Source organism: Saccopteryx bilineata, chromosome 3 (assembly GCF_036850765.1).
Source record: "Saccopteryx bilineata isolate mSacBil1 chromosome 3, mSacBil1_pri_phased_curated, whole genome shotgun sequence".
Classification (NCBI taxonomy): Eukaryota; Metazoa; Chordata; class Mammalia; order Chiroptera; family Emballonuridae; genus Saccopteryx; species Saccopteryx bilineata.
Window position 1 is genome coordinate 100,681,983 of NC_089492.1, and position 26,337 is coordinate 100,708,319.

Genomic DNA, 26,337 nt, shown 5'->3' on the forward strand with positions numbered 1-26,337 from the left:
GAAATTGCTAGAAATCAAGAACTGTTTGTACTTAAATGTTACAGTAGACGATGGAGGCTGTTCAGTAGATTTTTGGTTCTCTGCCAGTTTAATATTTTTTTGTGAATGTTGGAATGGCTGATTAGGGTATCCTTTCTTAAGTATCTTTTACTTAATGTGTATTTTACTCAATATCTACTAAGTGCCAGTGTTACAAGTTAGGGTAGGAGGGGATAAGGAAAGCAAAAGTGTTAAAAGGAATGTGGATAATTGTATAGGAGTGATGAGAGGGTGGGATAAGGGTTGGGGATGGAATCAAGAAGGAGCTATTATTTCATAGATTAGCTCAAATAAAAATAGGACAAACGGACTATGAGGCAGGAAATGAGCATGTTTTATTTGGCCAGTAAAGTCTACGCAAAGCAGATTAGGAAAATTCCAGACTGGATATTTTGTGCTAGTGGCATTTGGGGACTAGGAAGCCACTACATCTTTTTGGGACAAAGTATGTTTTAGGTGTCTGACCAGGCGGTACGCAGTGGATAGAGCGTCGGACTGGGATGTAGAGGACCCAGGTTCGAGACCCCGGTCACCGGCTTGAGCGCGGGCTCATCTGGCTTGGGCAAAGCTCACCAGCTTAGACCCAAGGTTGCTGGCTCGAGCAAGGGGTTACTCAGTCCTCTGAAGGCCCATGGTCAAGGCACATATGAGAAAGCAGTCAATGAACTGGTTTGCAACAAAAAACTAATGATTGATGCTTCTCATCTCTCTCCGTTCCTGTTTATTTGTCCCTATCTATCCCTCTCTCTGACTCTCTCTCTTTGTCTCTGTAAATAAAAAATAAAAATTAAGAAAAAATTATGTTTTAGGGAAGTCAAGCTGGTAGTAGTCTTCAGACTGGTTTGAAGGAACAGGAGTTGAAGTCAGTTAAACCCAAATAATGAGGCCATTAGATAATCCAGACAGTACGAGATAATGCTCAAGATTAGGATGAAAGGTAAGAGAGACACTTAAAAGGAAGAGTTGATGGAAATAGTGACTGGTGTGTAGATGTTGGATTTATATTGTATATAAAAGATTTATGTTTCTAGCCCAAATTACTAGAAGAGGTATTATGAGTAGGTAGATTAATAGATAGTTAACACAGATAGGTTGGCATATAAAGGTGTTCAGTACTGGAAGTGTGTGCTGAAACAGTGAGATTGGATCAGAGGGCAGATACTGTTTTTGGTTGAAGACTAATTACTGTTTTTGAAGGGCCTACTTCCCTCTTGAATAAAGGAGGCTAAAGGAAAAAGAATGTGAGTGTGAATGTTTTAATTGCTAGAGTTTTGAAAGTCAACACAAGTGTGGAGTTTCAGTAAGGGAGGAGTTATCAACATTGTGAAATACCACAAGGTACCTTATCTTGAGAATCCTGCTTTTTAGGACCAGTCTGATGTATGAGCTAATTCTGTCAAGTAGGAGCTAATTATGTATACCAAGCAAGACATGAGTGTTTGAGTTGTTTGCCAGGAATATTGATGTTTTTGGGGTTATATTCTACCGGAAAGTTCTGTCCGTTTTTGGAATAAAACAAAATACAAATTTTTCTTGCCATCAATAAACTATTAAATAATATAATTGCCATTATTATTAATGGATTTCTTGCCAACATGAGGGCAATTTGTATATCCCATTTTTGAAAAATGTTTTATCTTTTGATGCGAAAAATTGAACCAGTGCTTGTTTGATATCTTCTTCATTTTTGAATTTTTTGCCCTTCAAAAAATTTTGTAAGGACAAAAACAAGTGATAGTCGGAGGGTGCTAAACCCGGGTAATATGGTGAATGTGACAGAATTTCCCAGCCTAGTTCTGCAATTTTTTGACAAGTCCCCAAAGCAGCATGTGGCCTGGCATTATCATGATGCAGTATGATGTTCTTTTTTTTTTTTTTTAAACTTTATTTATTCATTTTAGAGAGGGAGGAGAGAGAGAGAGAAGGGAGGAGCAGAAAGCATCAACTCCCATATGTGCCTTGATCAGGCAAGCCCAGGGTTTTGAACCAGTGACCTCAGCGTTCCAGGTCGAAGCTTTATCCACTGCGCCACCACAGGTCAGGCTGATGTTCTTCCTGTTGAACATCACCAGCCTCTTTTCTAAACTTTGTTTTAGTTAATTTGCTACATCAGTATGTATACATTAAGTGATAAAAATAGAGAGGCACACATGCGCCAAATAAACGTGCTTACATGTCGAACTTGTGATTGAAACGGACAGAACTTTCTGATAGACCTTATATTATATCATGACTATTGAATATTGATAGGGTTATATATTATATCATGACAACCATTCAATATATAAAAAACATTCTATATATGTTGGTCATATTACAGCCATGCTCCAGGGTAATTCACCTGTGGATAATAGGGCTATAACTACATTAAAGTCATGTTTTGTTCCACTTTACTAACTGCTCATAAACATAGCACTAAAATGATTAGGCACTCAGACCTATAAATAAAATTCTTTTGAAAGTCTCATAAAACCTTTGCTGTCTGATATTTTTCTCAATTTGCTTTTTGTAATCTGGAATCATTTAGGAGGATGGAGAGGAAAGAACTTATTTTATTATAGCTAATTGGAAAACTATTGGGATTAGAAATAGCAGTTTTTTTATTTCTGAGGTTCTTCGTTGAACTTAAAAAGGTGTTTTCTGTCAATATGTTTGAAATCAGTCTACGGTAAAACAATCAAGCATAACACCTGGTCTGTGGTTGCAAAGTGGATTGGACATTGACCTGTAATGCTGAGGTTGCGGGTTTGAAATCCCGGGCTTGCCTCCTCAGGGCACATACAAGAAGCAGCTGCTGCCAGTTGATGCTTCTCTACTCCTTACCCCCTTTTCTCTTCTAAAATCAATAAAATTTTCTGTCTCTAAAATCAATAAAATAAAATCATAAAATCAATAAATAAAATAAAAACAAAAATTTAAGCATAGAATTATGACTAAAGTCCAGGGTCTCTTTAGCCCTTTGATTTTCATCATCCAGGTAATCTGGTACAGACAAGACATGAATGCCTTCTGATTTCAGCAACATTATCTGAAAAATTCATTGTTGGGTCTAGGATATTCTTTTACCTTAGAATGTTAAGTATGGTTTTGTTTTGTTTCTTTTAACTTTTTTTTCCTCCTACTTAGTGAGAAGAGGGGAGGCATCCTACATGTACTCTGACTGGGATCCATCCGGCAAATCCACTAGGGGGTGATGCTCTGCCCGTCTGGGGACCTTGCTCCATTGCAGCCAGAGCCATGTTTTAGCACCTGAGGTGGAAGCCATGGAGCCATCCTCAGCGCCCGGGGCCAACTCTCTCCAACTGAGCCATTGCTGCAGGAGGAGAGGAGAAGAGAGAGAGAAGCGAGAGGGGAGAGGGTTAGAGAAGCACTTCTCCTGTGAGCCCTGGCCAGGAATTGAACTTGGGACAGTCACATGCTGGGCTGATGCTCTACCACTGAGCCAACCTGCCAGGGCAGAATATTAAGTTTTAATGGACATGAGCCAGTAGCTGGTGACATGTTGTTTACACAGGCCTATCATATTTTGTTTAGGTTTTACCTCATCCTTTTTCAAAATCCATGGGGAATTGAAGTTTTTAAAAGCCATGGAAGTAATAAAAAGGAACAAAGTGATTAATACACATAACATGGTTGGATCTCAGAAACATGCTAAGTGAAAGAAGCCAGACACAAAGGAAGGAGTACATACTCTATGACTCCATTTACAGGAAATTCTAGAAAAGGCAAAACTCTTCTATTGACAGCACATCAATGGTTGCCTAAGTCTGGAGGTGATGGTGAGATGGAATTCAAAGGGGCATGAGGGAATTTTCCTAGTGACAGAATAAAGAATGTTCTGTATTTTTTATTATGGTGATCACACAATTGTATATATTGTCAGAACTGATCAAACTGTACAAATAAAATGTGTGCATTTTATTATATGTAAAACAACAGTCAAGGATCTTCAACACGTGGAACTTTCTGGATTGGATTCTCTCTAATCTGAGGTTTTCACAGTGAATTGGCCTTTTCTCGCAGTAAAGCTAACACTGGTGGTACTCTTTGATGTGTCTGATACGGAGTTATAAATCAGAGATAGTAATTTAGATAAATGCAGTGATTTTTTTTTTACCACATTTGAAATATAAGCAAATATATTTAAAATCAACTAAAATGTTCTGATAATATCTACATTTTTTTTCTGGTTTGCTGGTTTCAGAGCCATTGAAAGGATTTCAGAAATGAAAAAGCTATTAAAGAATATTTAAATATAGTTGAGCCTAGTTAGTTGGAAAAACTTGAGAGTTCAGGATGTTATCCATAGGACAATCATTCTTTAAACATCAGATATTTTCTCATCTCTCAACTTTTTTTTTGGCTTTCTGTAGAGCTATATTTTGCTTGAATAAACACGGTGCCACAAAGCTTACTGGATGGTTTTGTAGTGCAGGTCATTCTTTTTTTTAAATTTTATTGTGTTAACATGGATTCAAGTGTCCCACTCAATATAACTCAGATCTATCAACTTAAATGGATAGTTGATCCTGGGACATAAACTATAATTATTTTTTTTTTCTGTTTGAGTATATTGGATTTTATTAAAGTAGTAGGTTGGTTATGATAGACTAAGGAATTGCTTTGTGGGTTATAATAATGGTATGATAGCTAATACTTTTAAAGCACTTTATGCCAACCACTGACCTACACAATTAATCTGCATTATCTCAATTATTTACTATAACAACTTTGATATGGGTGCTTTTATTACTCTATCTTTTAGAAATAATTAGGTCAGGGTCACACAGTAAGTGGTCAAGCTGGCATTTGATTTCAGATCTATTTCCTGCTAAAGCCTTTACCTTTAAAAAAAATGTAGCAGTCTTGAGAGGGAGAGCAGTGATTTAAAAGAGAGGGTATGACTTGGGGTTTCTGGAAATTTTGTTAACCATGCTGAATGGATCTTTGATGCTCAAGAGTCTGTTGTTTCTGTCTGACCAGGCGGTGGTGCAGTGGATACAGCGTTGGACTGGGACACAGAGGACCCGGATTTGAGTACCAAGGTCGCTGGCTTGTGCGCAGGCTTATCTGGCTTGAAGGCAGGGTCGCTGGCTTGAGCCCAAAGGTTGCTGGCTTGAGTGGGGAGTTGGGGGGGGATACTCAATCTGCTGTAGCCCCCCCTCCCCCGGCAAGGCACATATGAGAAATCAATCAATGAACAACTGAGGTGCCACAATGAAGAATTGATGCTTCTTATCTCTCTCCCTTTTTGCCTGTTTGTTTCTATTCGTCTCTATCTCTCTTGCTTAAAAAAAAAAAGTCTGTTGTTTCTAGCTTTTGACAGTCTGTGATGGATCTGAGCCAGTGGCCCTAATGGCCATTCGGAATGAGGTTTCTGTCATTCCCTAAATCATTCCTTCAACATTCTCACTCTCTATCCTTAGGAGACTCTTCCTTGTTTTCTTCCTCATCCTAACATCCTATGGCATTGTCTCAAGTCACGTTCCTCTGGAAGGACTCATGGGAACAGTATTCCCTGAGATTTTGCATGTTCTTAGAGTTTATAGTCTCATTCTTTTTTTAAAAATTAATTAATTATTTTAATTTATAGAGAGAGGGATAGATAGGGACAGACAGATGGGAACGGAGAGAGATGAGAAGCACCAGTCATCAGTTTTTCGTTGCAACACCGTAGCTGTTCATTGATTGCTTTCTCATATGTGCCTTGACGCGGGTCTTCAGCAGACCGTGTAACCCCTTGCTTGAGCCAGCGACCTTGGGTCCAAGCTGGTGAGCTTTTTGCTCAAGCCAGATGAGCCCACGCTCAAGCTGGCGACCTCGGCGTCTCAAACCTGGTCCTTCTGCATTCCGGTCTGATGCTCTGTCCACTGCGCCACCACCCGGTCAGGCTATACTCTTATTCTTGAAAGTCAGTTTTGCTGGATATAAAATTTAAGATAACTGTTTTCTTTCCTTGCATATCTTAAATACCCATTGTTTTTGGAAATAAAGCATTACTGTCAGAGTTTGACAAGTCTGATAGATCCTGAATGCGTCACAGTTCAGATATGCATGTAGTCTTAATTTTTCTAACATAATATACATAACCAAACTGATATAATAGGTTTTTGTTTTTCTCATTAAATTTGCAGCTAAAGCAAAATGCCACTGTTGACAAAGGTATCTCCATTTTATGACCTACCTTTTTCTTATCGAAGTGATATTGTTGTCCTAAATTTGAAATTTCTAGCTACATTTGTTTTTCAGTTCTCCCCCTTTTTTTAGATTTTATTTATTGATTTTAGAGAGATGAGAGTAAGAGAAAGGCAGGGAGAAGGGAGGAACAGGAAACATCAACTCATTAGCTTCCCATGTGTGCCTTCACTAGACAAGCCCAAGGTTTCGAACTGGCAACCTCAGCACTCGAGGTTGACGCCTTATCTACTGTGCCACCACAGGTCAGGCTCTAGACACACTTTTGAGTTAGTTAGAACGAGAACTTCTAAATTATTCTCGTATCTGGTAAGCCTTATTTATCACAAATTAATTTCTCAAAATCTGTGACTTGATTTGTTTCATCATCTAATCTACAGCTATAATTTTCGATTTCTGGAGGATTCTTAAAAATTCTTAGCATATTCCCATCAGTAACATCTCTTCATTTCTGTAGCTGGGTGTGGTCAATGCCTAGTTAATCCAACTGTGATAATAAAAAGTGTTGAAAGTGTCAATTTAACAATTATTCAACCCTCTTGAAATTGTTTCTTAGCTATTATTTCAAATATCTTAAGTAGATGCCACTGATACTGTGATACATCAAGAGTTGATTTTGGAAGAAGAGAGAACTTTTGATTTAATACTGAAGGCATTAAGGATTGGGGGGCAAAATGAAAGCCAAAATGTTCTGTTTCTGTGAGCCTAGTGAAGGGGAAGAGTATTCTTCCCTTGCTTCTCAGTCAGGCCTAGACTAGTGTTTAGGATTTGATGCAGATTTTTGTGAAACATATGTATGCTCTGTATAACTCTGGAGGCTATTAGTACTGTGTGGCTTTTCATGTACCATTTCAAGCATTCTCGGTATGGATTTTATTACTATTGATACTATCATTAATTTTAGTGACATGTTATACTGGTAAATGCTGTTAATCTAGGCATTGTATCTAGCAACAGGCTGGTAGTTAAAGAGTATTTGGCTATATCTTAGAAACATTTCTTGATAAACCCTTAGGAAAATATGTGGCTTCAATTAAAATTTGAAAATTGAAAAATGTACTGTTTTATGTAAGCATTTCACGTGCATTTGCTTTTTAAATTTTCATAACTCTCTAAGGGTAGATATTGTTCTCCATATTTTATAGCAACCAAGGCACAGAAAGATTAACTTGACTAAAGTCACTTAGAATATAGATAAATGCAAATCCAGACAGTGTGGCTCTAGAGTCTTTGCTTTTAAGTAAGTAAATAGACTGAAGTGCATTGAGGAAATACATTATATTAAGAGATAATAGCTGAGCCCTGGCCAGATTAGCTTGGTTGGGTAGAGTATTGTCCTGATGTGCAGAGGTTGCTGGTTTGATCCCCCCCCCCCCCCCCCAGTCAGGGCACATACAGGAATAGATCAATGTTCCTGTCTTTATTCCTCTCTCTCTAAAATCAATTTTAAAAAGAAAGATAATTGCTGAGAATTTTCCATATTTGAGGAAACATGCATCATCTGACTCAGAAAGGTCAGTAATTAACCTCAGAGTGAAGTGTTTCAGAGTTTAGGGTGGTTAGTCAGGGATCTAAGGCTACAATCTACAGCACAAAATTAATCACATTGTATGCTGTTTCTTTTTTCTTTCTTTTTTTTTTTTTTTTTTTTTTTTTTTTTTTTTTTTTAAGTGAGAGAGAGAGGACAGACAGACAGGAAGGGAGAGAGATGAGACGCATCAGCTCATAGTTGCTGCACCTTAGTTGTTCATTGATTACTTTTTCATATGTGCGGTGACTGGTGTGGCTCCAGCTGAGCGTGTGACCTCTTGATCAAGCCAGTGACCATGGGTTATGTCTACGAACCCACGCTCAAACCAGCAACGTCCAGCCTGGGTCCTCTGCATCCCAGGCTGATGCTCTATCCACTGCGCCACCGCCGGGTTAGGGCTTTTTTTTCATTTAGAAAATCATGCTTCATATTTTGTAATATCCTTGTTTTGGCTGTTGTGAATAATGCTGACATGAAAATGGGTGTAAATGAATGAATATCTCTTCTAGACCTTTCAATTCTTTTGGGAATGAAATTGCTAGATTATATGGTAGTTCTAGTTTTAATTTTTTGAGGAATCACTGTATTGTCCTTAGTAGCTGATTTTGAACTTGTCTAGGAGTCTCTCCCCACTTCTGATTTGCTACTTGTATATTCTAAACTGCGTATCCTTCCATTTTGTTTTGTTAATCACCATGCTTCTATCTGTTTTACACCTTCCAAAGAATTTTGATATCTCTATTCACTGATGGTGTACCACCTATTTCCTTCGTCTCCCTCCTAAATTTTCATTGTTGTTTGTTTTATACAAACAACTAAATTTTCTCAATTAAATTTTGATGGTGTATTGGGAAGGATGAGTGATAAATGGCTGTTAAATTTGTTTTAAACTAGAAAGTCTTTTACCATATGGGTTAATATATCCATATGAATGGTCATTATAAAATATTTCACCAAAGAATTAGATACTATAGGGCATTTGTGTACAGATTATTATTGGGTAGTAATTTAAATATATTGGGTTTTGAGAAAATATTGAAACTTTAAATTTCATGTCTTTTTTTTATAGCATTTTTGAAGGTTTTCTACCCTTTACTTGGTCCTATTTTTAAAAGCATTCTTTCTTTTTTTAAGTAATGTTAAAGAACTCTCAATTTAGTAGTCAAATAAATTTAAATGCATTGATTTTTTTTGTTTGTAAGTTAGACCAGGCGTCTGTTAAAACAGAAGTAACATTTATTTTGGCTAAACAGTTTCTGTTCTGCATATGTGTTTAACATAGCTTTTTCACACTCCATAAATTGAACAGAAGAAGTACTCATCCTTTTTTTCACTTTGACTAAATTTTACTGTAAGATTTGTCAAGGAAATGGGTATTAATGACTACTAAATAATAAGAGAAGTTAGTGCAGAGACAAAAATTTTATATCAGTGTTTGCAGCTTTTTGACTGAATGACAGTTTTTCTACAGCATGAAAATAAGTTGATTGCTGTTATAGCCCTCAAGGAGAAGCACACAATGATACTGCAGACGATAGAAGTACGGCTAGTGCTCAACTTACGACCACGATTGGTTCTGACAGACCGGTCGTAACACGATTTGGTCGTAAGTTGAGTAGGCTATATGTACAGTACTGTGAAATGATATAAAAATCTTTAAGTCATATTTTATCATAATTTTCTTTTATTATTATATATCATAATTTTCTTTGTTCATTTTATGTCATTTGTATCATCTCTACACCATTTTGTTTCTTATTTTTACATTCGTCAGGTTTAAGTAAAACACTGCATTACCAGTACAACTGGTTTTAATATTTGCAAAGACAATTTCCTCTTGGTAGACATCTTGGGAGGGGTTTGATGAAAAATAGCCAATACACAAAACACAAATTGCTGTACCAGGTCTGGGATAACAGTTGAAATGGTGCACGTGGAGATGGTAGTGCTGCCGGAAGCTGGTACGCACTGTCGTACGCCCAGCTGGGCAACGCTTGCGCTGCCAGACGCGGAGCAGTCGAGGCTAGCGATTGTGGTCGTAAAGTCAAATGGTCATAAGTTGCATAGGTCGTAAGTCGATCAGTATTTGTATGGGTTATGACCACATTTACCACCATTAATAAATCTCAAAAACAAAGTTAGCTGGTGAAAATGGGATTGTCTATTTATGTAAAATTACAAAATTTACAATTAGTTTAGATGGGAATTTTTGTAGGGTGTGTACTCTGTATAACCGGACATTTCCACAGGAATTATATGCATCTTTACTAGATATTACTCTTGAGTTTTCTGATAGTGTTCTGGTTCCTGATTCTCTGTGTGTGACCTTTTTTTTTCCCATCTGGGAATTTTCAGAGTTTTTATCTTAGCAGTATTTTGAAATTTCAGTTACCTTTTTTGTTGTTGTGGTTCTACTTCAGTTTTTCTAGGCACTTTCAATCACTTTGTTTTGGTGCTAGAAACTTTTAAAAATTATTTCTTTGATAAATTTCTTCTCTTTGCTTTTCTTGTTCTTTCTGAAATACTTAATAGTTGGATGTTCTACTCTGGACTGATCCTAAAACCTTTTTTTACAACCTGCACTGTTTTTCTTTCTGACTTGTTTTTTATTTCTTTTGAATACATGCTTTTCATGTTAGATGTTTTTTTTCATTGTCTGGTAAATCTTTGGATGATTCTTCATTTTTGTTTGTAAGCCTTGTGTGAATGGACAAGGACTTAACTATTTTGTTGAGTATTCCTGTATGTAAGTAATCTGAAAGTAGTTTCTCTGGTATTACTGAATTTCCTCAGAGAGCAGTAGAAGTGTTGCCTGCTTAAGGTTTATAAAATATCTGAAAGTTGAGTGGGAAAGAAGACTGAGGGCTTCAGCATTCATTATGCAAGTTTATAGCTTAACTCTTGGTTTTTAGTAAGGCTTCTTTCTTGTCCTGGCTCTCAACTAAATCTGCTGTCTCTAAATCCAGGGCCTTTGTGTATTTCAGCTACTTCAAAGTAAATTTCCAATCTTTTTGCTATGTGTGGTAGTTTTTGTATTTTTCTGAAGTTGGAAACAGGGAGGCAGTCAGACAGACTCCCTCATGCACCCGACTGGGATCCACCCGGCATGCCCACCACGGGGCGATGCTCTGCCCATCTGGGGCATTGCTCTATTGCAACCAGAGCCATTCTAGCGCCTGAGGCAGAAGGCCACAGAGCCATCCTCAGCGCCCAGGCCAACTTGGCTCCAGTGGAGCCTTGGCTGCAGGAGGGGAAGAGAGAGAGAGGAAGGAGAAGGGGAGGGGTAGAGAAGCAGATGGGCGCTTCTCCTGTGTGCCCTGGCTGGGAATCAAACCCGGGACCCCTGCACACCAGGCCGATGATCTACCACTGAGCCAACCGGCCAGGGCCTATGTGTGATAGTCTTAAAACATGTCTGCAAGGTTGTTTTCTTAGAGAAAGACAGACAGACAGGAAGGGAGAGAGATGAGAAGCATCAGTTCTTCATTGCGGCACCTTAGTTGTTCACTGATTGCTTTCTCATATGTGCCTTGACTGAGGGGCTCCAGCAGAGCCAGTGACCCCTTGCTCAATCAAGCCAGGAACATTTGGGCTCAAGCCAGCGATCATGGGATCATGTCTGTGATTCTGCACTCAAGCCTGGTGAGCCTGTGCTCAAGCTGACGACTTCCGGATTTCAAACCTGGGTCCTCAGCATTCCAGGTCAATGCTCTATCCACTACCACCGCCTGGCCAGGCAGTACTATCAATATTCTTATTTTTCAATTGAGAAAATAGAAATATGTAATATACCCAGATAACACAACTTAAGTGGCAAGTCAGGATTCAAATCAAAGCAGACCAGCCTAGAACTGACATTCTCATCTCAAGGCTTACTTGGTTAATGCATTAAAAACTTTCTTTTTAAAAGTCAAAATAGCTATATTGCCTGACCACGCAATGGCACAGTGGATAGAGGGTCAGCCTGGGATGCAGAGGACCCAGGTTCAAAATCCCGAGGTCGCTGGCTTGAGCGTGGGCTCATCCGGCTTGAGTGCTGGCTCATCTAGCTTGAGCACTGGCTTATCTAGCTTAAGCACAAGGTCACTGGCTTGAGTGTGGAATCATAGACACGACCCCATAGTCACTGGCTTGATCAAGGGGTTACTTGCTCTGCTGGAACCCCCGGATCAAGGCTTATGAGAAAGCAATCAATGAACAACTAAGGTGCCGCAATGAAGAATTGATGCTTCTCATCTCTCTCTCTTCCTGCTCTTCCTGTCTGCCCCTCTCTTTGTCTCTCTCACTAAAAAAATGAAAAGAAAGAGGAAAGAAATGTTTGGAGACTCAAAAAGCAATGGTATTAAATGTAATGTTCCTGAATTGAGTCCTGGCACAGAAAAAGAATAGAAAACTGATGAAATTCAAATAGAGTCTGGAGTTTAGTTAATAGAATAGTACTAATGTTGGTTTCTTAGATTAGACAAATACACCATAATAATGTAAGAAAACTAGTTTAGAGGGGTATTTGGGAGTTTTGTAGATGCTTGTATCTTTTCACAAGTTAAAATTATTTCAAAACTAAAAGTTGATTAAAAAAATTAAATAGGTAAGCCTCAGTTAAGTAGAACACTATACCAACCAGTGTGTTTCAAGCATTATAAACTAGCTATGGAAAATCTCTTTCCATCTGTGATTTGGCAGGCATGCTAGGATAGCTTAGCACTGTATCCTAAGAATACCAAGGTTATATAATAATTAGAACTCTGACCTAGTATTCTACTTCTGAAAAGTTATATGAAATAACCCAGATAGTTCGTAAATATTGTATTGTTACTTAACTAAAGATAGATAATTAAAAAATCAAAAGATGGTGACAGAGATAAAGTAGGAAATACTATAAGTAAACTAATTGCTACATATTTCAGGTATCATTAAGATAGCATTTCATTTTTTTACATAATTATAAAAATGCCCATTGAAGAAATACAGATATTATAAAATGTCTAAGTTATAGAAAGAAATAACATGTCCAAAAGGAGAGTTAAGTATTTTTTTTTCATTTTTTTTTTGTTTTCTTTTTTTTTTTTTCTTTTTTTTTTTCATTTTTTTCATTTTTTTTTCAATTTTCTGAAGCTGGAAACAGGGAGAGACAGTCAGACAGACTCCCGCATGCGCCCAACCGGGATCCACCCGGCATGCCCACCAGGGGCGGTGCTCTGCCCCCCAGGGGGCGATGCTCTGCCCATCCTGGGCGTCACCATATTGCGACCAGAGCCATTCTAGCGCCTGAGGCAGAGGCCACAGAGCCATGCCCAGCGCCAGGGCCATCTTTGCTCCAATGGAGCCTTGGCTGTGGGAGGGGAAGAGAGAGACAGAGAGGAAAGCGCGGCAGAGGGGTGGAGAAGCAAATGGGCGCTTCTCCTATGTGCCCTGGCCGGGAATCGAACCCGGGTCCTCCGCACGCTAGGCCGACGCTCTACTGCTGAGCCAACAAGTATTTTGTTTTCAAACATTAAAAAGAGAAAGCAAACAAAGAACTCAGAACAAAGCCAGTCATGTTAATAAATATAAACTCACCTATTTAAAAAAAAAAAGGATTTCCAAAACAAAACTTACCTATCTACATGCTATATTTTATTTTATTTTTTATTTTTTTATTTTTTTGTATTTTTCTGAAGCTGGAAATGGGGAGGCAATCAGACAGACTCCCGCATGTGCCCGACCAGGATCCACCCGCATGCCCACCAGGGGGCGATGCTCTGCCCATCTGGGGCGTCGCTCTGCCGCAATCAGCCATTCTAGCACCTGAAGCAGAGGCCACAGAGCCATCCTCAGCGCCCAGGCCAACCCTGCTCCAATGGAGCCCTGGCTGCAGGAGGGGAAGAGAGAGACAGAGAGGAAGGAGAAGGGAAGGGGTGGAGAAGTAGATGGGCGCTTCTCCTGTGTGCCCTGGCCGGGAATCAAACCTGGGACTCCTGCACGCCAGGCCGATGCTCTACCACTGAGCCAACTGGCCAGGGCCTACAAGCTATATTTTAAAACCTCACCCACAATTAAGAGACCCAAAAATGTTTAAAATAAAAGATAAAAAGATAAGGGCAACCAATGCAATAAAATAGAAATCATGGCAAATAATAGTAATTTAGATCATATTCAGGGGGAAAAAATCCATTTAAAAGATTAGGAATGCCTGACCAGGCGGTGGCGCAGTGGATAAAGCATTGGACTGGGATGTGGAAGACCCAGGTTCAAGACCCCGAGGTCGCCAGTTTGAGCATGGGCTCATCTGGTTTGAGCAAAAATTCACCAGCTTGGACCCAAGGTCGCTGGCTCAAGCAAGGGGTTACTCAGTCTGCTGAAGGCCCATGGTCAAGGCACATATGAGAAAGCAATCAATGAACAACTAAGGTGTCACAATGCACAACGAAAAACTAATGATTGATGCTTCTCATCTCTCCATTCCTGCCTGTCTATTCCTGTTTATCTGTCACTCTGACTCTCTCTCTCTGTCTCTGTAAAAAAAATTAAAAAACAAAAAGATTAGGAATATAACCATAAATAAAATTTAAGAGCAGTGATAAACCAAATAACACAATGCCAAAATACGTAACTATAAATTACATGTAAGAAAAGAAGAACAAACTAAAAAGGAACAAAACTAATTTGTGACTCGGCCTATGTTAGATCAAAAACAACAACATAATAAATAAAGCAACAAAATAAAATAGTATTGAACTATAAACCAAAGTGTAAATCAAATATCCATGAATTCACATGAATTAAAATAAATGACTGAATAAATGGGTGAAAACAGACACATAAAAATTCCAAATAATTTATGTAGATACTCCACACTCAAATAGATGGACCATAACTTCCTACCCCTAGATTGCGCCTAGAGACTTCCTTTCCAAAAAGTACAAATAGGGAAAAAGAAAAGGGAGGGGGGAGTAACTTCACAGTGGAGAAACCAGACACACATGATCTCAACACATAATCAGAGTCAACATCAACAGTCATAATCATGTTCACAGTGTGTTCTCTTGATATAAATGATGAAAATAGCATTTCATCTCTGTGGTGTTCTACCCCAAACCTCTTATGCCAGTCTGATCCTAAGGAAAGCATTCGACATATCCCAGTAGAGACAGTTATATCTGACCAGGCATTGGCTGGGTGGCTCAGTTAGTTAGAGCATTGTTGCCATATGCCAAGGTTGAGCCAAAGTTGTGGGTTCAATCCATAGTTAGGGCACACACATAAAAGAATCAACCAAAGAATGCATAAAATACCTGACCAGTACTCCTTAAAAATCAAGGTCCTAAAAAGCAAGGAAGTTTGGGCAACTCCCACATCCATAAGGGGCCTAAAGAGACATAATAATTTCATGTAATGTAGTATCTAAACAGGATCCTGGAAGAGAAAAAAAGACATTAGGTAAAAAATAATGAAATCTGAATAAGAGTGGGCTTTAGTTAATAATAACCAGATCCTCTTTTTAAGGGCTAAACTGGGCAGTTTCTCACTTGGCATCCCTCAGATTTTAGCTGGGGAAATATTCACCTGAAAACTTAATTGATTGGCAGTAGATGGTAGCTGTTTCCTAGATTTCAGGTAGGACTTTATTCAGCTGACGAGTGCCTGCATGTGTTCTTCTCTCCAGTGTACCTACCTCAGCATAGTCAGACTTCTTACATGGCACCTGGCTTCCTTAGAAGGATTGTCCCAGGGAAACCAGTCAGACATACCTGGCCTTTTCTGAATGTCACCAGTACTGCAGTCTGTTAGTTACAAGCCAAGTCACTAGGCCAGTTCAGATTCAAGAACAGAGTTTCTAACTCTCACAGAGAAAATAAATATATTTTAATTTACAGACATGGCCTGACCAGGTTGTGGTGCAATGGATAGAGCATCAGCCTGGGATGCTGAGGACCCAGGTTCGAAACTTCAACATCACCAGCTTGAGCACAGGCTCATTCAGCTTGAGTGTGGGGTCATAGATACAACCCCATGGTCGCTGGCTTGAGCCCAAAGGTCGCTATTTCTAATTTCTCTCCCTTCCTGTCTGTCTGTCTGTCTCTCTCATTAAAAAAAAAAAGAAAATCAGTAGTACTAACTTTACTAAATTGCTATTTGATGTAAATGATATAGTGCACACCAATTTCTTAGTATAAATCTGGCATACAGAGCTTACAAAAAAACCACTAAGCATTATTATTGGTGTTTATATATATATATATTTTTTAATTTTTTGTATTTTTCTGAAGTTGGAAACAGGGAGGCAGTCAGATAGACTCCCACATGTGCCTGACCAGGATCCACCCGGCATGCCCACTAGGGGGCGATGCTCTACCCATCTGGGGTGTTGCTCTATTGCAACCAGAGCCATTCTAGCGCCTGAGGCAGAGGCCACAGAGCCATCCTCAGCGCCCTGGCCAACTTTGCTCCAATGGAGCCTTGGCTGCGGGAGGGGAAGAGAGGGACAGAGAGGAGGGAGAGGGGGAGGGGTGGAGAAGCAGGTGGGCGCTTCTCCTGTGTGCCCTGGCCAGGAATCGAACCCAGGACTCCTGCATGCCAGACCGATGCTCTACCACTGAGCCAACCGGCCAGGGCCTCTTTATATTATTTTTTAGTCAAAAGAACAGAAACCCTTGGGAAAAAATGTCCATGAGTCTAAATCATCCCTGACACCACCTCACCCTTTTGATAGGAAGTGGATGGGATTGACAGATCGTGCTCTCTTTAAGCAAGTTTTGCCAATGTCTATGTGGCCCCTCCAAAAAAGTATGCCAACTGTAGGAAGGAAAGGAGGAATTTTGCAGTATCTGAATGTCCTTTGTTGAAATTTTATGATTTGCTTTGTCCATAAAGATGTTGGCTTAAGGTTGCTTTGAGAATTTTGTTTTTCTAAAGCCTAGAATTTAAAAGAGTTAATATTTGTGAAGTATTTAAATAGCCTGCCACAGAATCAGCATTGTGGAATTATTTGCTTATTTCTCAGTGCCTCAAACACAATAAAAGCATATTTTGATTACTGTTACAGTGATCCCCTGGAGCCAAAATTAATTGAAATAATAAGAGGTGAGAGAACCATTTGCTCTCTCAGATTAGTCACTTGGTTGTCCCTGAAGGGGCTTAGTTTCTGACCAAACTTCGGCAGTCTTTTTCTTTGTGCTCTTGAGATGGATTCCTGCAGCTAAAGCTTACCTTTGACTGTAGGGCTGGTAAAAGCACCAATAGTAAAGGAAACTGTTTAGGCAGTTTATTCTCTGTATGTCCTGCAATTTAAATTGCATTGCTGCCCTGGCTGGATAGTTCGGTGGCTTAGAGCATCGTCCAGAAGTGCAGACGTTGCCAGTTTGATCCCTGGTCAGGGCACATACAGGAACAGATCGATATTTTTGTCTCTCTCCTGCTCTCTCCCTTTCTCTCTATAAAATCAATTAAAAAAAACACATTTAAATTGCACTGCCATTAAAAGTATCCAAGTACAGTTGCTCAGGTAGAAGTGTGCCTAGTTTTGGCAGAACCTGGAGAGACAAAATTATAGAGGTTTTTTTTTTTAACTCTGGTTATTGAGAATTTAGGTATACATAAAGGTTAAAATAATATAATAGTAGTATATATTGAGCCCTCATGTACCTACTACCTACCCTACTGCAATGATTATTGACAGAGCCAGTATTTTTAAATTGCTGTGAACTTCAATTTTATAGCAATTCTTTAAAGAAGTTTCTAGAACTTTTTCAAGGAAATGACAAACTAAAAAATGCTGGGTCTTAATGGTTTACTATGTTAATGTAGGTGATTTTTTAATTTGGTTACAGAGAAAAAATCTTTGGGTATCAATATATTAATATTTATTTTACATTTTTATTGATTATAGCTTTTGATTGCTAAAAAAGGGCTCATTTTAAAGGAATTTTTCTACTTGAAATAACATTCATTAAATGGTATTAAATTTAAGTGATCTTTATTACAGCTGCATGTTTAAATGGAAAAGATACAATGTGATATACAATGGAGAACATTTCTTTTATTACTGTCATTTAACATCTTGATATCTTTTCCCCAGAGTTTCCAGTTCTGTGTATGCTTCTAGAAAATGAATATGTGTATCTATGTACATGCTTGAGCGCGCGCACACACACATATATATTGCTTAAAAAATATTGTTTTAATTTATTGATTTTAGCGAGAGAGGAAGTGGGATGAGAGACAGGAACATCAATCCATTCCCATATGTGCCCTAACTCTGAATCTGACTGGCAGCCTCTGCACTTTGGATGATGCTCTAACCAACCGAGCTATCTGGCCAGGGCATAGATACTGTTTTTAAAAAACATTGTAGGGTATTATGTTTTTTCATATTCTATCATTATGTATTTTGATTTATCCTATTAATCAGTTCTCAAATGAGTAATAAGATGATTTTATGTATTTTACTTTTTATAACAGTGCTTCAGTGAATAATGATTTTGTATATATATAAGAGTAAACCTGTAGATAAATTCTTAGAATTTGGTTGAACAATCTGTGCAATTCAATTTTTGGATATAGATTTCATTAAATTTCCTTCCACTCAGATTGTACCACAATATTGGTATAAGTAATATGTTTCTCCATACTGTCGTGTAGAAAATGATTACCAGACCTTTGATCTTGGCCAGTCTGATATGTGTGGTCTAATTTTCATTTCTCTTAGAAATGTGAGGTTGGTCACAGTTTAAAATCCATTTGTGGGGGGTGTTTTGGTCCATTTTTCTATTATCTTGGTAATTTTCTTACTGATTTCTAAGATCTTTTTATATATTAGGGAAATTAGCTTATATGAAATGCAGGGTTTTGTTTTGTTTGTTTTTTTCCAGAGAGAGAGAAAGAGAGACAGACAGACAGGAACGGAGAGAGATGAGAAGCATCAATCATTAGTTTATTGTTGCAACACCTTAGTTGTTCGTTGATTGCTTTCTCATATGTGCCTTGATGGGGGCGGGGGGGTACAGAGACCGAGTAACCCCTTGCTCTAGCCAGAGACCTTTGGTCCAAGCTGGTGAGCTTTGCTCAAGCCTGATGAGCCCGCGCTCAAGCTGGCAACCTCGGGGTCTCGAACCTGGGTCATATGCATCCTAGTCCGACGCTCTATCCATTGCGCCACCGCCTGGTCAGGCTGAAATGCAGTTTCTTAAATCTTATGTAGTTTGCTATTGTTTTACTTTAGGCTTCTTTAATGTAGTTTTTTAAATTAAAATGAACATGAGCATGGTAAATAACAAAATAGTTCTACAAGTTCCTCTTCTTGGAGAAGATTCACCAAACCATCTATTTCGAACTGTTTCATTCCTCCTTCTGGTGGAATTTATCTTCAAATTTCTTAATTCATGTGCTTCTTGATTTTTTTTTTGTTTGTTTCCTGTACAGTTTCTTTTTTTCCTTGGAGTTAAAGTTTTGTTTAGTGTTTGATGTACTAATCATTAATTCAACCCAAAATTTTCCCTCAGCTGTCATTCTCTCGTGTTTTGTATGAAAACTTTTCTTTCTCTGAAAGCCTACAGGCTCTTATCCTTATCTCCAGTGTTCTGAAATTTTTGATAGTGTGCCTTTATAAATGTCTATTCTTATCATCTTGCTTGGCACAGGCTAGGCCATTTCAATCCTGAAATTTATGCCATTTTGTTTGAAATATTCTTGTATTTTTAAAAAACAATTTCTTTTTAATTTTCTGTGTTCTCCTATCTGTTTCTTGGCTCTTAGAACTCTTGGACTGATCCTCTATTCTGTTTCACCATCTCTGTCTTATGCTCTAATTTCTAGGAGTTTCCTACAACTTTTATCTTCCCAGTTTTCTCTTCTATTATTATGTTTTTACTTTACAGGACCTCTTTTGTATCTCTGAATGTTCTATTTTTTCTTTTAACAACATCCTGTTATTTTATGGAGTCAAAATCTTAACTATTTGAAAGGAGTTTGTTTGCAAGCTTGCTTCCTCCCTTTTCTTTTCAGCCTAGTTTCCCCCCCCCCCCCTTCTTTCTCTGTGTGTGTGACAGAGAGAGGGACAGATAGGAACAGACATACAGGGAGAGATGAGAAGCATCAGTTCTTCATTGCAGCTCCTTAGTTCTTCATTAATTACTTTCTCGTTTGTGCCTTGACGGGGATAGGGGGGCTCCAGCTGAACCAGCAACCTCGTGCTCAAGCTGGTGAGCCCACACTCGAGCCAGCGACCTCAGCGTTTCAAACCTGGGTCCTCAGCATCCCAGGCTGATGCTCTATCCATTGTGCCACCACCTGAATAGGCTTAAAATTTCTTTAATTTGTAAATATTCTGCATATAGGGTAGTTATCGGGGCTTTGCAAATAGGGATATACAGTATAATTGTAAAGTTAGGTAATAATGATAACTGGAAAAGGTACCTCACAGAGATACCTAATCCAAATGTAAGTAAATTAATCTAGACTAGATTCTCTCAAAATATGATTTTTCAGTCTCCAGAATACTTTTTTGAAGGTTCCATTTGAGATCTACTGGGAAAAAGACTTTGGATATGGGGATGGGACTATGGAATGTGCATTTTGAGTAAATAATAACAGCTAACATTTAATGTTGCTTATTACTGTTTCAAGTACTATTCCAAGGACTATATGTTAACTCATTCTTTTCTGCAGCTCTGTGAAGTGAAGGTGCTATTGTTATTCCCACATGACAGGGGAGGAATTTGAGGTATAATTGACTAAGAAACTTACTTGGGGTCACACACCTAGCCAGTGTTAGACCAGGATTATATGTGGGAAACATACCAGGGCATGAATGTAGTGGTTTGGAGAACCACTGCTGTACTTCAAGCCATATGAAATCGGAAAAGCTTTATTCTAAAATAATAAACTTGGGGGAGGGGGAGTGATGCAAGTAGTGCTTTACAGTTAGTTCTATCTATGGGTTTTAAGTCTTTATCAGCCAGCACTGAGCTGGTCCTAAGACTACTTCATGGATTATAAAACTCTGCAATGTAAGTACGTTCTTTAGTACATCATAAAAGTTATATTTGTTTTTAACAGATTCCAAATAATGGATTTCAGTCCATCCAAGTAAATTTTTTAATTTGATATACATTAATATATTGCCATACTTTTTATTAATGTTGGACCGTTCTGAATTCAGTTTTATATATTGAATCCTAAAGTTATAAGTTGGATTTAAATAAAAAGAATTAACTGGGTTTTGCTTTTTGGTTTTCCTTTTAGAATAGTGGTTCTCAACCTGCTGCACATATGAAGTACCAGTGAGGCTTTAAAAAAATATTGCTTTCTGGGATCCACCCCTAGAGATTCCGATTTAATTGGTTTGATGATTGTAATGTGCAAGGATAGAGAAACCATTGTTCTAGGAAAATGATATTCAGGGACATTTTCTTTTTTTTCTCTGTTCTAGTAAATTCAGATAATACTGAAAAATACACTTGGATAGGAGTTACTAGAGAATGAACAGGATGTTAGAGGTGAACTCTAACAAATGTAAACATAAAACACCTATAACTTTTTTTATTCTTTCAGATTCATTACTAAACATGGGTGCATTTTTGGATAAACCCAAAACTGAGAAACATAATGCTCATGGTGCTGGGAATGGTTTACGTTATGGCCTGAGCAGCATGCAAGGATGGAGAGTGGAAATGGAAGATGCACACACAGCTGTTGTAGGTATTCCTCACGGCTTGGAAGACTGGTCATTTTTTGCAGTTTATGATGGTCATGCTGGATCCCGAGTGGCAAATTACTGCTCAACACATTTATTAGAACACATCACTAATAATGAAGACTTTAGGGCAGCTGGAAAATCAGGATCTGCTCTTGAGCCTTCAGTGGAAAATGTCAAGAATGGTATCAGAACTGGCTTTTTGAAAATTGATGAATACATGCGTAACTTTTCAGACCTCAGAAATGGAATGGACAGGAGTGGCTCCACTGCAGTTGGAGTTATGATTTCACCTAAGCATGTCTACTTTATCAACTGTGGTGATTCACGTGCTGTTCTGTATAGGAATGGACAAGTCTGCTTTTCCACCCAGGATCACAAACCTTGCAATCCAAGGGAGAAGGAGCGAATCCAAAATGCAGGAGGCAGCGTAATGATACAGCGTGTTAATGGTTCATTAGCAGTGTCTCGTGCTCTGGGGGACTATGATTACAAGTGTGTTGATGGCAAGGGCCCAACGGAACAACTAGTTTCTCCAGAGCCTGAGGTTTATGAACTTTTAAGAGCGCAAGAGGATGAATTCATCATCTTGGCTTGTGATGGGATCTGGGATGTAATGAGTAATGAGGAGCTCTGTGAATATGTTAAATCTAGGCTTGAGGTATCTGATGACCTGGAAAATGTGTGCAATTGGGTAGTGGACACTTGTTTACATAAGGTACGTAAGTCTTTTTATTATAATTAAAATACTCTATTATTTTGGAAAGACAAGGTAAGTAAGTAAACTTGATTTTTTTGTTTTTAGTGAGAGGAGGGGAGGCAGAGAGACAGATTCCCACTTGTGCCCTGACTGGGATCCATCTGGCATGCCCCATGCTCTGCCCATCTTAGGCCATTGCTCCGTTGCTCAGCAAACAAGCCTTTTTTTTTTTTTTTTTTTTAATTATTTATTTTAGCTTCTGAGGCAGAACCACAGAGCCATCCTCAGTGCCCATGGCCATCTTGCACAAACCAATCTAGCCATGGCTTCAGGAGAAGACAGTGTGTGTGGGGCGGGGAGGGGTGGTGGAGCAGATGGTCACTTCCCCTGTGTGCCCTGACCGGGAATTAAACCAGGACATCCATATGCTGGACCAGCATTTTATCCACTGAGCCAACCAGCCAGGGCACAAACTTAAAATTTAAAAACTTAACATTTATTTTATTAGGGAAGACCTGTGTATTTTCTTCACTAGAAGTGAAACCTTTTTTTTTTTTTTTTTTTTGCCATTCTTGTTTGCCTCAACCTTCTAATTTGAAAATTAAATTACAAGTTTCTGTTGTATTTGTTGTCATTTAAGTACTGTATGGCTTGTTGCTCTGACAGAGTATCTATACAGAATGTGACTTTTTAATTCAATTTCTCAACATTGACAGTAGCTGTCTTAAGCCTGATTATGAAGCAGTGTGATATTTTAAAATAAGTATAAAGTATACTTCTGTACTAGATATATATACAGAGCTCAAGAGCCACATAAAATATTGGAAGGTATACCAGAATATACCAGAAACCTAGGCTAGGTAAAATTTTGTAATTTAGCATTGAGCCTCTCCTAGCAGGTAAAGTAAAAACTAGTAAAATATGAGCTGTATGTTTCTTATTGTCTAGTAAAAGAAACTTTTGCTAGCAATAAAATCTAAAGGAGTTTACAAGTGACTCTAAGTAAGTATTGTATGGCATGGTGGTTAATAGCTTACATTTGTAGATATCAAATTTTTTTCATATACATAGACATTTTTTATCATCACTGATTTTAAAAAAAATGCTTATAGAAAATGCAATCCTGTGAAGAATTTCTGTGATTTAGATTTGTAGAAGTCTTTGAATCTTAACTTAATACAGTAATAGAAGAAAGAAATCCAGGCAAACACATAATAATTCCTTTGGACATCTTTAAAATATTAAGTAATTCCAAGTGGGTGCTTGACAGTTTCTATATTGTAGTCAATTAAAATTTTGATGATCTAGTCAGTGTCTGGAATATACAAGTGTTCCATGGCTGATTAAAAAGATATCAAGATAAACCTAAAGTTTTGGTTATATGAAATAAAGGTACTGACTTACTTATTTTGTCTAGGTCAGAACCTTTCTATTTCCCCACTATAGTTGCTTAGAAGGTATAGGCATAACCAGAGGGTTTCTCAAGAAGGATCTCTTAAGTTTATGGAAATGCTCAGGTTTTTGCAAAGTATCTACTTTTTTTCCATAGAAAGGGAAGAATCAACTTCAAAAAGAAGAGTTTACCTGCTGTTATTTCTAGTTGGAGCTTTTTTCTGAAAGGATTTTAATGATGGTACCTCTAGCTCTTCTGATTTTATTTTTTTAAGCACATGGTAGCATTTTAATTTTTCTGGATAAGTTAAGTGTAGAGTGTTTATTGATAGTTGTCAGTGATCAAATAGTAAGTAGCTCTAAAAATGTCTTTCTTCTTGGACTTGAAATGGAGAGGCTCTGACATGTAATTTTTGAGACAAAAGCAAGCATGTTTTTGCCTAACAAATGGAAACAGCATTTTCCTTGATTGTAAAAAGAGTATATGCTTTTTACTTAGAAAAAAAATCCAGATGATACAGAATATATAAAGAAAAACAAAATTTTGCTACCCACCTAAGTTGGCTACTTGTATTGTTGTGTATCTTTCCTGCCTGTGAGTGTATATTTTTATAAAAATGAGCTCATTATACTTGTTATTTTATAACAATATACTTTTTTATTCAACAATATATTGAGGTTTTCATAAGTATTTATCTAAATCATTTTTCATGTTTGCACAGCGTTGAATGAATGACATGTAGTTTTGAGAGAATAACCAAGAATCTGTGAGATCTGTACTTTGAAAGGAAGAAGTTTGTATTGTGGATAAACCAACTGTACTCTCTTTTCCATTGAAAGGAAATTGACTTTCAGGAATTTTAACCCTGTCCTTCAGAATATGGGATTTAAATGATTCTGGGGACATATTTCACATGATAGTTTTTAGTTTAAAGTGATTGCATATGCCTGTTGGTAGTGTTAAAAGATTCTAGGCAGAGTTCTAGAATATCAGAAATCAGAAATGATAGTAATAGGGACAAGAGGTTGGAATGCATGACTCAAATTTAGTGGGAAGTTGACCATCATAGTTCCTTTGAATGAAGCTGCATTCAAATTGAAATCAGTTTTGAGAAACTTCGTTAGTTCTTTTGTGCTGAAACAGAACAGATTTGTGAACCACACTGTTTTTATATGTGGAGTTAAGTAAACCTCTTATCCATTTCTATTTTTCTAACTACGTAATTTTGTCACTCCACTTATTTGTATTGTAAAACCAAGGCTTAGCAATATTATAAAATAATATAGAATGATTGCTTCAAATTTAGTTTGAAAGATTGAATACAAATTTTAAAATCCATGGAAAGCACTTAGCAATTGCCAAGTGGTTGTTAGTTGCTTAGTAGTAATCCAGTTTTTAAGTAGCTGTTTCCCTGATAATAGATTTAAATGAAATGTTAATATTTTCTAACACTTGTCATACCCTAATAGTTTACAAGCATTTTTATGTTAATTCATGACATCTTGGGAGATTGTGATAATCATTGTAATCACAATTGTATCAATAAATTATTGCTTTCCATGAGCCAAATGCTGTTCTAAGCACTTTACACTTTTAAAACTCACTTAATTTTCACAACCATTAAAGGTAGGTAGCCTTATTATTGTTTTTAATAATCATTTCTCAACATTGCCATTTTACAATATGAAGCTATAAATGTAGAATGAATGCACACATTCCTATCAGTTGGAAAATTAACTTGACTATGCAAGTTGGAAAATTATGATTATGTTTTATGATTTGCATAAAACCAAAAAGGGAAGAATCTTTTTCAGTTGCTATATACAAATTACTGAAATACATTTCTACTTTGTGTTTAGCAGAAATTTGTCTTTATAGGAGGAGCATTGAAATCATACATGTAAATTATTTCATTTAAATATCTTACAACATTTAAACTTCTTGAAACTATCAGTTATTTTACAATTGATGGGATGTATAACTTATATATGGATGGATGGATGGATGGATGGATAAGGAATGGCAGCTAAGCAATGCTCATGTTTTTGTTACCAAAATAGAAAATGGTTAGAAGAAAGTAGGATTTCTAAAAATAATTATATATTGTGTATTCATAAAATTGCTTTAAAAATCATTAGTATTCAAGTGAATCTTGAACTTGAATATCTATTGTATAAAGTTTTTGCCTTATCTCAACTTCTACAGTAAATCCTGATTCTTGTGAAAGAACGTATTGACTGCTTTTTTATTTTTTGCTATTTGAAACCATAGTATGTGTGTATTAATACAGCCAATTCAGTATTTCTAGTATTAATCATTATGAAAGTTTTGATGGGTTTCATTAAGGAATGAAAGTAGTTTGGGCCAATTTGGAAATCTTGACTGCTTCACCCCCTGATATTGAGAATCTGGTAATATGCTTAGGATGGTTCTTTGTACTACTAAATCATGAGAGTCTATAGAGGGAATTTACACTTTTTGAAGTCTCTCTAATACCTGACCTCTCCTGCCTTTAAAACTTTGCTCCATTGATTTTTAGGAGGTGGTGGCAGAAGTTTTTTAAGGCCTGCTTGTCTTTTTGGCTGTGTCATGTGGGTCCCAAAAAGTTGGCAAGTCTAAACCAAATTGCCTGCCTAAATTCTTGTTGTACTGACTGAATAGACTAGAATGGGTGTGACCTTGGCTTTCTTGAGTTGGCCAACCCCACTACCAAAGTAGCCTACTGCCTACATTGGCTTGATTCTTTTAGAGTAGTGAATAGAAGTCGGGAGAAGGGGGTTTAAATTGGTGTTTGGAATGAAAATGAA

The 26,337-nt window shown here is 37.6% G+C and overlaps 1 protein-coding gene across 4 annotated transcripts in view; it reads left to right on the top strand.

Moving 5' to 3' along the window:
• PPM1B (protein phosphatase, Mg2+/Mn2+ dependent 1B) overlaps window positions 1-26,337 on the top strand; it is a 70,642-nt gene that overhangs the window by 14,816 nt on the left and 29,489 nt on the right. For all 4 annotated transcript variants that reach the window (XM_066267028.1, XM_066267031.1, XM_066267032.1 and 1 more), the window contains exon 2: window positions 21,296-22,155. In XM_066267028.1, the coding sequence (XP_066123125.1) occupies window positions 21,310-22,155 (846 nt within the window). In that variant the 5' untranslated portion in view covers window positions 21,296-21,309. The remainder of the gene's footprint in view (window positions 1-21,295; window positions 22,156-26,337) is intronic.